The 15490-nt window shown below is 34.4% G+C and overlaps 4 protein-coding genes across 5 annotated transcripts; 3 read left to right on the forward strand and 1 right to left on the reverse strand.

The window, feature by feature from the left end:
* Window positions 1–1435: 1435 nt before the first annotated feature.
* On the forward strand, window positions 1436–2922 carry LOC147502044 (dihydrofolate reductase). 2 transcript variants are annotated; one of them, XM_086607016.1, is made up of 5 exons: window positions 1436–1839; window positions 1939–2079; window positions 2170–2299; window positions 2474–2575; window positions 2678–2922. In XM_086607016.1, exons 1-5 carry the CDS (start codon window positions 1492–1494, stop codon window positions 2788–2790), a joined length of 834 nt encoding a protein of 277 aa, XP_086463142.1. In that variant the 5' UTR covers window positions 1436–1491; the 3' UTR covers window positions 2791–2922. The 2 variants fall into 2 exon arrangements, with proteins under 2 accessions (XP_086463142.1, XP_086463143.1); XM_086607017.1 differs by having other exon boundaries at window positions 1461–1839; window positions 2038–2079.
* A 2057-nt stretch (window positions 2923–4979) lies between these two features.
* Window positions 4980–5546, forward strand: LOC147502045 (uncharacterized). Its single transcript, XM_086604435.1, has one exon. The coding sequence runs from the start codon at window positions 4980–4982 to the stop codon at window positions 5544–5546; it is 567 nt and encodes a 188-aa protein (XP_086460561.1).
* A 1-nt stretch (window position 5547) lies between these two features.
* LOC147502046 (uncharacterized) lies at window positions 5548–5895 on the forward strand. The gene has a single exon (XM_086604436.1). It carries the CDS (start codon window positions 5548–5550, stop codon window positions 5893–5895), a length of 348 nt encoding a protein of 115 aa, XP_086460562.1.
* A 3836-nt stretch (window positions 5896–9731) lies between these two features.
* On the reverse strand, window positions 9732–11359 carry LOC147502047 (protein FLOURY 1-like). Its single transcript, XM_086607014.1, has 2 exons — window positions 11343–11359; window positions 9732–10950 (listed from the first exon to the last, which is right to left on the reverse strand). The coding sequence occupies exon 2, from the start codon at window positions 10840–10842 to the stop codon at window positions 9850–9852; it is 993 nt and encodes a 330-aa protein (XP_086463140.1). The 5' UTR covers window positions 10843–10950; window positions 11343–11359; the 3' UTR covers window positions 9732–9849.
* Window positions 11360–15490: the final 4131 nt, after the last annotated feature.

Genomic DNA, 15490 nt, shown 5'->3' on the forward strand with positions numbered 1-15490 from the left:
TACATTATGTTAAGGTATGAACATTAATTGTTCATACCCCAAATAGGTACCAACAATAAGAACAATTATTGTTCATACTCCAATAAGTGTTCTTACTGATCATACATTATGTTAAGGTATGAACATTAATTATTCATACCCCAAATAGGTACCAACAATAAAAACAATTATTGTGCATACTCCAATAAGTTTTTTTTATTGATCATACATGATATTGGGGTATGAACATTAATTGTTTATACCCCAAATAACTATGAACAGTAATTATTCTTCATACATGAACAATTATTGTTCATACCCCAAATAGATATGAACAATCATTGTTCATACTCCAATAAGTGTTCTTATTGATCATACATTATATTTATGTACCCAAATAGATATGAATAATAATTGTTCATATAAACACCCAAATAGGTATGAACAATGATTGCTTATAACTCATGTTGATGTATAAACAATGATTATTCATACTTCAATAAATGTTTTTATTGATCATAGATTATATAGAGGTATAAACATTGATTGTTCATACCCCAAATAGGTATAACAATCATTAATTGTTCATACTCTAATAAGTGTTCTTATTGATCATACATTATGTTGAGGTGATTGTTCATACTCCAATAAGTTTTCTTATTAATCATACATTATGTTTATGTATGAACATTGATTGTTCATACGCCAAATAGGTATGAACAATAATTGTTCATATGAACATTAATTGTTTTATACACCAAATAGGTATGAACAATGATTGTTTATACTCCAATAAATATTATTATTGATCATACATTATGTTGAGGTATGAACAATCAGTGTTCACAATGAATATTCATATGAACAATAATTGTTCATAACTCATGTACGTTGAGATATAAACAACGATTGTTCATACTCCAATAGGTGTTTTTACTGATCATATGATTGTTCATACCCCAAATAAGTATGAACAATCAACAATGATTGTTTATATGAACAATGAGTGTTCATCTCATGTTAAGGTATAAACAATGATTGTTCATACTATCTACATCGGGTCATTTTGGTTGGGTTAGGGCTGTTTATTATTTTGTATTAGGGTATATTTGATATTTCATCTACCAGAGCCGTTTTTAATTTCGTGATAAGGGTATACTTGACCTTTCATCTATCCAGTCCTTGTGTGATTAAAAAAAAAAGTGTCATCTCGAATTATTTTCCCCCCAATTTGTTCTCTAGAGTTGCTCCCTCAAATTATAATCAGTCCACACAATATGTCCATGAAATATTTCAGATTTCAGAAATTCGCATTTTGACCGATATCGAGATTATGAACTTTCCACCAACCTATATTTGGAAACGTTGCATAAAGCTACTCCTCTAAAAACAAAATTGTGGGTCCCCACAGACCAAAAGGTTAAAAGCGAACCACCAACATCCAACAGCTAATATCTTTGGTGGGTAACACGTGCGGAATACAAAAAGAACAGAAAACAAACCAATGATATCATGACGACTGCGCTGTGCTACTCCCATTCCGTGTATAAATTCAGCCCAAACACTTCACATTCTCCCACACAACCGGAATTTCAATTTCTCAGAAAAAAATTGTTACAGAAAAACAACAACAACAACATGGGAGATTTAGGAACAAGTGAACCAAAACCCAAGTTTCTATGTCTTCATGGGTTCAGAACAAGTGGAGAGATTATGAAAAAGCAAATTGGAAAATGGCCTGCATCAGTTCTTGACAAGTTGGATCTTGTATTTTTAGATGCACCTTTTCCTTGTGGAGGAAAATCTGACGTTGAAGGGATTTTTGACCCGCCTTATTATGAGTGGTTTCAGTTTGAAAAAGTAAGATTTATTCCTTTACCTACTACATGTACATGTTCATGTTCTCTTTCTTTGTAGTTTTTTCAATGGAAAGTGTTTTGATTTGTTTTGATGTCAAAGGATTTCATGGAGTACAGAAACTTGGATAAGTGTTTGGAGTATATAGAAGAGTCCATGTTAAAGCTTGGTCCCTTTGATGGCCTTGTTGGTTTTTCTCAGGGGGCAATTCTTTCAGGTGCTTTGCTGGGTATGCAATCTAAGGTGATTAATGTAAATTCTCATTATGTTTTGACTTTGGGGCCTTTTGTTTATGGGAAAGTGAATATATGTTTTTTTTGTTGGTATTTTCAGGGTGTTGCGCTTACGAAAGTTCCAAAGATAAAATTTCTGATAGTAATTTCTGGAGCAATGTTTAAAACTCAAGCCCTGATCGAGGAATCTTATGCATCTCAAATAAAGTTCCCATCGCTTCACTTTTTAGGTACTTTTTTGTTTGTTTGTCCGTTATTATTTAGTGGTTCATAATGTATGTGTTTTATTTTTGGAATTCTTTGTTTCTTTCTGGGCTGGTTTGTTCTTGAGTTACTAAAATGAATTGGTGAGATGCTCAAGGCAGGTTTATGGAATATTCTCACATTTCAGACGTGAATTTCAGGAGAGGCGGACTTTTTGAGGCCCTATGGAACTAAACTACTGGAATATTTCGTGGATCCTTTTGTGATTCATCATCCCAAGGGACACACAGTGCCCAGACTTGGTAATTTTTAATTTCGGATTTTCTCATGTGCTAAAGTCAACGCGCTTTGTATTATTGGTTTAAGACTTTAAGAACTCAAATATAACTTTTTTTTATTTTCAGATGAGAAAAGCTTGGAAATCATGAATAGTTTCCTGGAGAAAATTCAGAACACGCTATCTTGTGAAGATGGGCTTACTAATGGTGAAGAAGAAAAGGAGGAAGCAGTCCTTTAGAGTTGAAATTTTCCTCAAAAAGTAAGAGAGGGAAAAAAAATCCTAGAAAACTAGATTATTATTTTTGTTTTTGTTTTGCTATAACTGGATGTATACATCAAGTTGTTGAATCAATTAATATGACAGATGATTTTTTCTATTAGTTTTAACAGTGAGGATAACTTGATATAACGGTTGTATGCTATTAGATTTTCTTATAAAAGTCCAGCATCACTTTAAGGTAGTTGAGAAACACAAGCTGCAGACCGATACGGCGGCAATGATTTTAACCTATGAAGGGAAAGAATCTGGGTGTTCTGTTTTTAATCACCAATTCGGACTATGCCTCCAGCAATGTAGCTCAAATTGATGGACTTGTTCGTAACTTCAGACTTAACGTACTTGAAAATTGTTTTTCCAGTAGAAGTGTAGAACACATATTTCTTCAACGAGTTTTTGGACATGGCAAATTCATGGATTAGTATTTGGTGCTCCCTGCTAGAGTATCCAGTAATCTGGAAATCTAATTGGCGCATTGGTATGAGAAAGTGTCTGTGTCACTACTTCTGTAAGTTCTGTTATACCGGGGAGTGAGTTGTGGAGCATATCTATTAAATATGTAAATGGGAGAAATTGACTGGGAAGGAAGTGCCGCCTGAATGGAAGAAATCATGCTCTTATAAGCTACATCTTGTTTCTGTATGGAAAAGAAAGTCCCAGTTGCACGGAAATACGGAATGGTTAGCTATCTTGCTCGATTTGAATGTCCACTGTAGTGTATCTAGGGTATATAACATGTTACTTTCCTAGTGCACACTGCACAGGACTTTGGTTGTAAATTTCATCTACAATTCTACATTGTATCGCTTCCGAATGATTTAATGAACACATACAAACTAGAAATGCAGTATGACCGTATGACTGTATGAGGCACCTCTAAAAGAACTAAAACTACAATCTCTAGGAAATGGGATATTTAACATCCAAAAAGAAGTATTAAGAGATCTCCTCAAGCCCCACCTATGTCACAGGTATAGCTGTATTGAAAAGATTTTCAATATTAAACCTGATTTTAGTCTATCTGTATATGTAAAATTTGGTAGCAAAAAAAAGAACGCATCGAAAATGAATATAGACAAAATATTAACATTAGATAGCAAAAGTTTGAAACCTGTGAGGATGATTCTTTTTTGCTTAACAGAACTCGATAATGCAGCTGTGACTTCTGTGTTCTGTTATCTCTGCCTCTGCTGTGAACAAACAGAAGATTGTAGGGCGAATCTTGATTGATCGATTTAATGAATAATGGTGTCTTTGAGAGTTTGTGGGATATTAAAGTGTAGAGGTAAATTGTTTCTCAAGTGGCAGTACATTGGTTCCGCATCATCTATCTAATAAGATAGGGGTTTTTTTTTTCACTAAAAGACAAAACTATAATAAAGAACGGTCCAGATCTGTTTGACCAAGATCTAATGGTAGAGATGCGGGTTTCCAATGCAAGTAAAAGTATGAATAAAAGTATGAATCCTAGGCCTCTTGGCATACTTAACAGCTTCCCAAGCAGCATCAATATCAGCTTTATTACATCTAGCAAGACCACAAATAACAGGAACATGCCCATCATCATCAATAGCATTACCGACTTCTTTGGCAATAATCTTAACAGCTTCAAGATCATCATTCGATGAAGCAGGAAATCCAGCTTCAATTATATCAACCCCGAGTTTCGACACTTAATGAGCGGAGTAGACGGCTTGAATTATTATTAGTGTTGTTTCTAGAAGAAGATTGAGAAGATGAAGAGTTGGAATTACTGCTCCTCTTGGTAGTCGATTTGAATGCCGACGTGGCCATTTCTATTTCTTATTACCTTTGAAGAAGAGAAGAAGAAAAAATTCAATTTTTTCGCGAGGAATTTGGCGGAGAAATCTATTCTCTGTCTTCATTTTTGAATGTTGAATAATTGGCCAGTGGGTGGACGTGGACCTACCTCCTACGACGTCATCCTCATTTTCATTTCCTAAATATCTTTATTCATTATTAATTTCGCATGCAACATATGATTTGCTCACTTTTTCACCGTACCAATCCCAAAGGGAGAACAGTACGAATAATGTCGACCATTGGACGAGTGCTAATTAGCCACATTGCATGTAATTGTGGTAGTAAATTCATTAAGTGTCATTTTCATGAACGGAGTAGATTATTTCATGAAAATTTCCAATGCAAACCCTAATTGGCAGGAAATTAAAGATGCGCTCAAGGAACACCAGACTTCGACACTTCGGCCTGAAATAGTTGCACGGGTATTCGAGCTGAAACGAAAAGCAATTATGAAAGAAATCTTGAAGAATGATATCTTCGGCCGGGTGGTTGCATATGTCTATACCATTGAATTTCAGAAGCGCGGTCTTCCACACATGTCGCATGATGACAAGATCCGAAACAGTGAGCAAGTGGATAAATTTGTATGTGCCGAATTCCCAGACCCCGACACCCACCCTGCATTGTTTGAAACAGTGAAGAAGTGCATGGTTCATGGCCCCTGTGGTGATCGAGATCCGAGTGCTTCATGTATGGAAAATGGTCGATGCACCAAAGCCTATCCAAAAGAGTTTGTGGAGGAAACAATTATGGATAAAAAAGGGTACTCCATTTACCGAAGGCGCGACACTGGCAAGAAATATTTTGTGAAGAGGAGGAATAAAATGGTTAAAGTTGATAATGGAGATGTTGTTCCCTACAATGCATATCTGCTACAATGCATATCTGTCTGAAATGTTTGACTGTCATATCAATGTTGAAGTTTGTGCATCGTGTCAAGCTGTTAAATATATTAACAAGTACATCTACAAAGGCTATGACAAAGCAACAGTGGTGGCGGCAGGAACAAATGATGAGATTCAGCAATATATCGATGCAAGGTACATTGGACCAACAGAAGCTGCATGGCATCTATTTCAGAATCCAATGCATAAAGAGTTTCCAAGTGTCCAACGATTGGCGCTTCATTTAGAAGGCATGCATAGGGTTGTTTTCAATAGCAAAGAGCCCATGGATGCAATTCTTGCCCGAGCCAGAGACCAAACCTCAACACTGACAGCTTTCTTTAAGTGTTGTCTTTGAAGATCAAATGCGAGCATTTACCTATCAAGAATTTCCAAGACACTATGTTTTTCACAAAGACTCTCAAGAGTGGACTCCTAGGACTCAGGGACCTTCCATTGGTAGGATGTATTTTGCAAGCCCCAATGTCGGGGAGAGGTTTTATCTACGTTTGCTACTTACTGTTGTAAAAGGGCCTACCTCCTTTGCATATCTTTATAAAGTTGGTGATACGTTAATACAGCACATACAAAGAAGCATGTATTGCAGGTGGGGTTGTTGAAAGTCGATGATGAGTGGATACAATGCCTCGATAATGAAAACCGGATATCAAACGGAGGTTGTTTTGTGTAATTCTTTTAGAGTGTCATCCGTTACGACCCGGATCTACTTTGGAGCAAATTTGCATCAGTATATGTGATGATCTTGGACACCGCCTGCTTGAACAAGCCACGACATCCGAGATCAGTGATGAGCAAATAAAGTTACGGCTTATATCCGGTGGAACAAATCCTTTTAGAATGCGGGAAGACATTGGAAGATTTCCGCCCATGCCAAAGCAAAGGAGGATTGGAGCAAAATTGTTGGCAATAGGCTCATTTGGGAGCAACGCCAACTTCAAAGATGAAGGCATAGGAGAAGAGGTCTGCGGTTGATGTGAGTCGCCTTAATGCCGAACAACTTCATGCTTATCTTCTTTGTGGTGATTCGGTATATGGTGACAAGGGCAAACTTTTCTTTTTGAATGGAGCGGTGGTATAGGGAAAACTTTTTGTATAATACAATTGCAAAAGCCTGCGCAAAGACGGGTCTTATTGTCATCATGGTGGCATCATCGGGGAATTGCATCTCTCTGTTGTTATCGGTGGGGACCGCTCATTCTACATTTAAAATTCCAATTGATGTGATGGATACCACTTTTGCGGCTTTACTAAACATTACGACCTTTGCCGACCTATTTAAAGAAACAAAACTAATTGTTTGGGACGAGGTGCCCATGCAACATAGATCTTGTGTTGAGGCGTGGATAGAACACTTCAAGATATTTGTGGAAACAAGAAGATATTTGGTGGTATCACTACGAGTTCTTGGTGGTGATTTTTCGAACTGTTATACCGATTAGGCGAGAGAAAGCAATTTGTTGGTGCATCACTACGGCTCTTTTCCTTTGGAGTTATTTAGAAGTTTTGCACTTGGTACGAACATGCGGCTTGAAATGGCGAGTCAGAATGTCGAATTTTGCCGATTTTTTGTTGGAGGTGTGCTACTAATGCCTTCTAATTAGAATGTTTTTTCTCCATTAGTTCCATATATAAACGAACTATTTTAGAAACTAATGAATTCATTTTTGCTTTGATTCATTTAGATTGGTTCGAATCCCAAAAATGCATTACAATTGCGAATGGAATCGAAATGTACCAATATCCAAGAACTCATCTTCTCTGCCTATCCCCAATTGGATGTTATGGACACACCGTCTCCAAATTTCTTAACCCGACGCGCACTATTCTTGCTGCCCGTAATGATGATGTGAGTGCAATTAATGAGGTTGCATTGAATTTGTTTCTGGTGAAGCGCTTGAGTATTTGGCGGCAGATAAAATCATCGAAGATGATATTGATAATCCAAGTGGGGCTCACTATCCCACCGAAGCGAACTCCCTCGACCCTTCTAGCTTACCACCTTTCAATATCAAGTTAAAACACGGATGCCCTATAATGTTGCTTTCGGGAACATAGCACCTAAAGATGGCCTTTGCAATGGGACCCGACTTATGGTGCTTCAATGTGAGTAAAGTCCTTCAAGCTAAAATTTTGATGAGAGAAAGTCGGAAATCCAAAGACTCATCCCAAGAATATCTCTGGCTCCCTCAAATGCAGAGTTGCCTTTCAAACTATCAAGACGACAATTCCCTGTTCGACTAGCTTATGCCATGACAATTAATAAGTCGCAAGGCCAGTCAGTGAAATATGTTGGCATTGATTTGAGGACACCGGTTTTCAGTCATGGGCAACTCTATGTGGCCATGTCCAGATGTACTTCTTCAAAAAGAATATCCGTTTTTCTTCCACCTAATGCAAGAAATTGTACTACAAATGTCGTATACCCAGAAGTTCTTCTCTAAGGACATCGATACCAATGAGAAAAGGCAAGTGAGAAATTAAAGAATGTTACTTTTATTGGTTTAGAAAATAAAGAATATATTGTATCCATATATATGCTATGTAAGTTTTTATGATAGTTTTTTTTTGTTGATGATAGCGTGGATACTTAAAAATAAGAATAGAGATTATTTTATTTTGAAAACCATCTCTTTTGTAAACAATATGCTAAATGTATCAAGTCTAAAAAAATCATGTGTATGTGGTTTGTTTTGCGGTACCAAGTTAAATTGCCATAATTTTTCAAATGACATGATTGTAGTCTTTGCTCCATGGCGGATTTATCCATATGGTAGCGAGAATGGTGTGAGCGATTATGCATAGAGAGGAGAATGAGAGAAATGAGGAACTTCGATAAAATGGAGTATTTATTTTATTTTATTTTTCCCTTTCGTTACTAGAATTAGCCCCAGGTGAAAAATTATGCAAAGTCTTCTTTAATGTTTAATGAGTTGTCTTTTAGTTTTAGAAGTAATTTGTGTTATGTATAAATATGAAGTTATATATTTTGGTATGGTTGATCTATGAGAATTGTATTGTTTGATTTTCAGGTTATGACAGGATTTAGGTTTTTGAAATGTTGAAAATACAAAGGAGACTCTGCTGGATTTTTTATTTTTTTTTAAAAAAAATGATGATGCTCTTAATTGAAGACTCTCTCCCTTTATTTTCATCATTCTCATTCTGATATGTATTAAATTAATGAATGTATAAGAGTATGTGTAATGAGTTGGTTTGTGAGAAATGAAATGCATAGAATTGCAATAATTAAACTCACTTGAGTATGTGTATGAAATGATTATGAAGTATAAAACTGTTGGAAATGGTTATATCATCGATACAATGCTACCATAGAGATGGTCTCTCTTGGAGTGTTGTTCAAAAGCAATGTGTCTAGAGTGCCGACTGGCACGGGCATTCACTAGTCTTAGATAGTATAACTCACAAAGACGCCAACATAATGTCTCACAAGGCCTTCTATTTACACCAGCAGACTTCAGCCGTATTAGTTTTCTGCAGTAGTATGCCTGGTGCGCAATCATATCATTAATCAGTCCACCCCAACATTGCGACGTCAAAACTTAAAATATCGTCTCGTATCCTCGACAGACAATTTAGCCTAGTAGCACTGAAGTTAAAATGATGATAGAAAATTATGACATGTGGTCATACACAATGGTTCTTCTGCTAATGGCACTTTGACTATTGGGCGAGTATATCTTAAATGTTTTTTCTTCTTATTGCAAGGTTAGTGTTTTATCTTGTTTTGCCCTGTGAGATCCATTCTCACCTTCTTGGATAGGGTGGCAACTGAGCTTTGGTTTCCCCTCCCGTCTTTGTTGTACTCTAATTTGTGGTTCTAAGAATTTTATTTTACATAAAAGTAAAACCATGGCCAGGGTCAGCATAAGGGGCGGCGCTAGTGTTATTGTCTATCAGAACCGAACAAAAGGAATACAAGTGAATGGCACATCCTGCGTACAAGGCTGAGTAATAAACTGATAAAATATCATCTTCATCAGGAACTAAGACTGCATCAGTGCATCACTGCACCAAGAGGACTGACTAGCTATCCCTACTTCAAAAATTTCCACATAAGTTCACAGTTATAGTCACATTTGGCCAATTAGATTATCATACTTTCAATGTACGCATCTAATCTAGGATGAGAAAACAATATTGATACATTGAATATATCAGGACAAAATTGATAATTCAAATCTCCATCCAATATTATTTTCCAGTACATGTATTATTCACTATTATCAACAACAATGAGAAGAGTTTCTTCATAGACATCCATCAGGCAACCTTAAATTACCATTTCCTCAAAGTGAGAACTCACCTTAGATACTGAATCCATGTCTAGAGAACTAATTAGCTCCTCTGCAAGATCACCACCCGAACTGGCACTAAAACGATTTGGTGTACAGTCAATGCCTTCCAGTCCATCTTCATCCCCTGCTTTCCAGTCCATCATCCTCTCTTGGTTACACAAGTTCAATTGGCTTTCTAAAATGCTCCTTTCTGATTCCTGTTTTAATACAATCCAGCGCAACGAATGTATCACTTCTTGGTCGTGAAGCTGCTTTTGCTCAGCCATTCTTTGGTACTGGTTAGCCTGCATTTGTATTGAACTTAATTCACTTTGAAGTCGCATAATCATCGCCATTGTCTCATTGGCTGCTGATGCCGCTGCCAACCTTTCTTTCTCTAGTTCTAAACATGCATTACGCACACGTTCCCTTTGAATCCTAACGGCTTTCCTTAATGCCTGTAAATCCCTCTCTTCATCTTCCTTGTACTCATCACCAAATTCTTCTTCCCCTCCTTTTTCTTCTTCGTTGTCTACGGATTCATTTAGAATAGATGTTTCCTCAACTACAATAGAAATCTCTTTATTCCTCACTGGATTCTTCAAATCAGGAACTGAGTTATCTAACAAATTCAATATACCAACCTTGCAAGATGAAATCTTTGAATAGCACATGCCACAAACATCAATACTTGAACAAAAACCATGTCTGAAATCATCTGCTTTCCCTCTAAAATTATCCAAAAACTGAACTAGCCCATTGTAGTAGCAATCAAGATATAAAACCTTAAACCCCAGAACCAATATAAAAAACAACAATAACATGTTACCAAATGCTGCAAAATTACCAAACATGAAAACCCCACCTCCAAAATCTGTTTTCTTACTTGAAAAATTCAAAGAAGAACCGTAATCCATCATCAGAACTAAAAAGAATGCCAAAAACTTCAGTTGAACAAGAAAAAAGAAGAGAACCCCCAGAATCTGCATACAAGTGTAGTTGGTACTTGGTTTAGATGCTTCAAAGTAAGCTTGGTTTGCTAGAAACCATAGACCATTTGTTGGAAAAGAACATGCAGAAACTTCCAAACTATTGTACTGTTCCAGCAAAGGAGAAGAAGTGGTAAGACTAAATAGAGCGAGTTTATACTCATTTAAAGCATTTAAGACAGAAGAGAGTTTTGCGGCCTAGATAGATAAGATTTCATGAGTACGATTGTGTACGTGCGGAGTTAGTGGATAGCGAAAATTATGTGCGAAAATCGAGATTTCGTGCTTGTATTTAGATTTTCTATGTAGATACATATATACGTTACTATTGGAGAACAGTGACTTGTCATTTATTGTACAGAACTACAGATAACCGGATATATGGATTATATGGGCATAGTAAAATACCTAAAGAATGTTGCAGAAACTGCATAGGACATTCAATCATTCAAGTTGCCCAGTTAAAGATCATGGAAAATACTTTGAATGAAATGATTTACCAACAGAAGAGTTCTCGTTGTTCTGTGCCCGCCAAATCCGTCACACTAACTAAGCCAGCGTTCTTTATTTTCTCGACGTACCTCTTTAGTTATAGACTAGATTTTGGACCCCGGGCATACGCCCGGGATCTATTAAATATTTTGTGTGCTGAAAAGGCTTTATAAAATGTCTCACACAAATTTTCGAATTAGAATATATTTTTATTGAAAATAAATGAAATATGTTAACGAAAGCAAATGATTATGGTGCGTAAGTCTTAGAAATTAAGAGATCAAATTGAGATAGATCTTCACTTTATGGTTTAGGATATTAATCCATAATTTTCAAATAAAATTATCTTAAACTCGATCTAGTTTGTATAATAGTTGTTTTAGATTTATGGTGATTTAGCGACAAATTTTGAATCAAAATATATTTTTATTAAAAATAAACCCGAAATCGTTAATGAAGCGCCGATTATGGTGCATAAGTACTTGGAAACTAAGGGATCAAATTGAGAGAGCCGAAAGCGTGATTATGGTGTATAAGTATTTGGAAACTATGAGATCAAATTGAGATAGCCTCTTCACTTTGTGGTTTAGGATATTAATCCGTAATTTTCAAATAGAATTATTTTAAACTCGATCAAAGCTTGTATAATAGTTTTATTAGATTTATGGTGATTTAGCGGTAAATCATCACCACTACCTTTTACGTACTAATGTGTACAAATCACTAAAATAGATTGATTGTTTCCATATCCTCAAAGAATACACTACTCCCACTTGAAAAGATTTATCCATGAGCGTGTCCTACGAGCGGGTGCCGTTATATTAAATTTATTAAAAAATATTAGCAACTATGCATAGCTATGAGATATGAAAATTATATTAATTACTCAATTAAATTTCTTGCACCACTCTATAAAAAAGGAAGCATCAAACTTTGATAAAACTCATCGACTTCTTTTCATTGTTAGTTTTAACAATAGAAGTTTGATTGAAGTTTTTGAGAATGTCAATTTGGTGAAGATAATATTGAAGCTACTTGAATAGCAAGGCATTCCAATCACAATAAAAATTATGATGATAAACATTACTTAAAATGCAAAACTATATTTGTCGAGACATTTATTCCCCTACATATAATACAAATATATTTTAGGGTTATTAGTTGAATGCATTTGCATCAAGTTTATGATTTTTCATTAATTATTCTTTGAGGTTAGTTTAATGTAAGACGTTGCATCCGGTTCCAAATTCTCATTAATTATTCTTTGAGGTTAGTTCAATGCAACAGCATCAAGTTTCCGATTTCCTATCAATTATTATTTTTAGTTCAAATTGCAATTGTATCAATTTTATGATATCCTGTTACTTATTCATTAAGGTTAATTCAGTACAGTTGCATCCAGTTTTTTATGTTTCGTTAATTAGTATTTGAGATTAGTTTATTGAATTTGCATCCAGGTTCTAATATCTCGTTAATTACTCTTTGAGGTTAGTTCAATACATCTGCATCCAATTTCTGATCTCCTGTTAATTGTTTTTCTAGGTTAGTTCGATAGTTTACAATTTTTATACAGTTTGCATACATGTAAGAGTTTGTTTTTTTAAACCCACTTTTATTTTGGGTTCCTTATTACTCGTAATTACTCATGTGAGAAGGCTAAAAAAACCGACATTTATGCTTTGAGATACGATCTTGATTACATTCGACTTTCGATTTTTATTAGTTAACTATTTTTTGAGGATATTTCAATGCATTTGCATCCAATTTCTGACTTCCCGTTAGTTAATATCTTATTTTAGTTTAATGCGGTTGCATCTAGTTTTTGGTTTTGTTAATTATTCTTTGAGGTTAGTTCAATGTTGCATCCAATTTCAATTTATGTTAATTGTTCTTTGAGGTTAGTTCAATGCATTTGCATCAAGTTTTCGATTTCCGTTAATTATTTTTTGAGGTTAGTTCAATGCAGTTACATCACATTTATAATTTCGATAATTATTCATTTAGGTTAGTTGGTGTAGTTTCATCCATTTTTTCAATGTTTAGTTAATTAGTCTTTGAGATTAGTTCATTGCATTTGGATCTAGTTTTCAATTTCCCGTTAATAACTCTTTAAGGTTAGTTCAATACATCTGCATCTAGTCTCTGATTATTTATGCTTTGAGGTTAGTTCGATGTAATTATATCTGGTTTTTGATTTTCCGTTAATTATTTTTTGAGATTATTTCAATGCATTTGCATTTAGTTTCCGATTTCCCACCAATTATTCTATGAGGTTAGTTTAAGGCAGTTGCATTCGGTTTTTTATTTTATGTTAATTATTTTTTGAGTTTAGTTCAATGTATTTGCATCCAGGTTCCGATTTCCGGCCTATTAATTATTATCGAGGTTTGTTTGATGTATTTGCATACCGTTTCGATTTCCCATTAAATATTTTTCAAGGATTTGTATACAATTTCTAATTTCCCTTTAGTTATTATCTAACGTTAGTTTAATGCAATTGCACCCAGTTTTCAATTTCTAGTTAATTACTTTTTTAGTTTAGTTTATTGCATTTGCATAAAGTTTCCAATTTCCCGTTAATTACTCTTTGAGCTCAGTTATGCATTTGAATCCAATTTCCGATTTCCTTTTAATTATCTAATGTGGTGTATAATACCAACTTCTACTGATCCATCTGTAGTGCCCTTGCAAACATGACATAAAAAGTAAATTATGTTTGATTTACTATGTGGGATCATTGAAGATTACTAGTTCCCGATTTTCCATTAATTATTCTTTAAATTATGCATGACTTATACTATGTAGAATCTTCAAAGATTATCTACGAACGGGTGTTGTTATATTAATTATTTTGAAAAATATTTGTAAATATGCAAAACTTTTATATATTAATATTATATTGATCACTCAACCAAATTTCTTATAACGTGAAAACCTTATTCTCCATTAAAAAAAAATAACTCATGTACCTTTAATAAAACCCTTCAACTTCATTTTGTTGTTTAATAATAGAAGTTTGATTGAAGTTTTGTGAGATTGCCTAATAATAAGGTGAAGTTCATATATATTGTAGCTACTTGAATATCAAAGAGTTCCCAATCATAACGGAAAAGAGATAAGATAAACATCATTTTAAATGCAAAACTATACTTACCGGAGACATTCCCACAACATATAACCCAACTATGTTTTGAGGTTAGTTTAATGTATTTGCATCCGGTTTCGATTTTTCCGTTATTTATATTTTGAGGTTAGTTCAATCTGATTGCATCCAATTTCCAATTCCGTTATTTATTTTTTGAGATCGGTTCAATGCACGATTTGCATCCGGTTCGATTTTCGTTAATTATTCTTTTTGATTAGTTCAATACATTTGCATCTAATTTCCAATTCCTCATTAATTATTCTTTGAGATCAGTTCAATACATTTGCATCCAGGTTTCGATTTCCCATTAATTATTACGTGAGATTAGTTTAATGCATTTGCATCCAGTTTTTGATTTCGTTTATTATTTGATAAAGTTACATTTGCATCTAGTTTGATTTCTCATTAATTATTGTTTGAGATTAGTTCAATGAATTTGTATCAATTTCATATTTACCATTAGTTATTTCTTGAGGTTAGTTCAATGCATTTGCATCCAGGTTTATTTTTGAGATTAGTTCGGTCTGCGTAGTTCCATCCGGTTTCGATTTCCCATTAATTATTTTTTTAATATTAGTTCCACGCATTTGCATCATGTTTCCAATTAATAATTAATTTTTTTCTTTGATGTTAATTCAATGCAATTGCATCCAGTTTCTGATTTTATATTAATTTAATCTTTGAGGGTTAGCTCAATGCATTTGCATCCAGTTTTCGATTTGTCGACAATTATTTTTTTATGTTAGTTTGATGTATTTGCATCCAAGTTTTGATTTTCCGTTAATTATTCTTTGAGGTTAGTTTAATACAGTTGTATCCATATATATTCCAATTTTCTATTAATTACTTTTTAAGATTAGTTTAATGTTTGCATTTGCATCCGGTTTCGATTTTTCGTTAAATATTATTTAAGGTTAGTTCGATACATTTGCATCCAGTTTTGGTTCCCCATTAATTATTTTTTACGTTAGTTTCATTCAAGATTATATATATTTTAAAATATTTGTCATT

The sequence above is a fragment of the Coptis chinensis genome, chromosome 4, assembly GCF_015680905.1.
Source record: "Coptis chinensis isolate HL-2020 chromosome 4, ASM1568090v1, whole genome shotgun sequence".
NCBI classification, from domain to species: Eukaryota; Viridiplantae; Streptophyta; class Magnoliopsida; order Ranunculales; family Ranunculaceae; genus Coptis; species Coptis chinensis.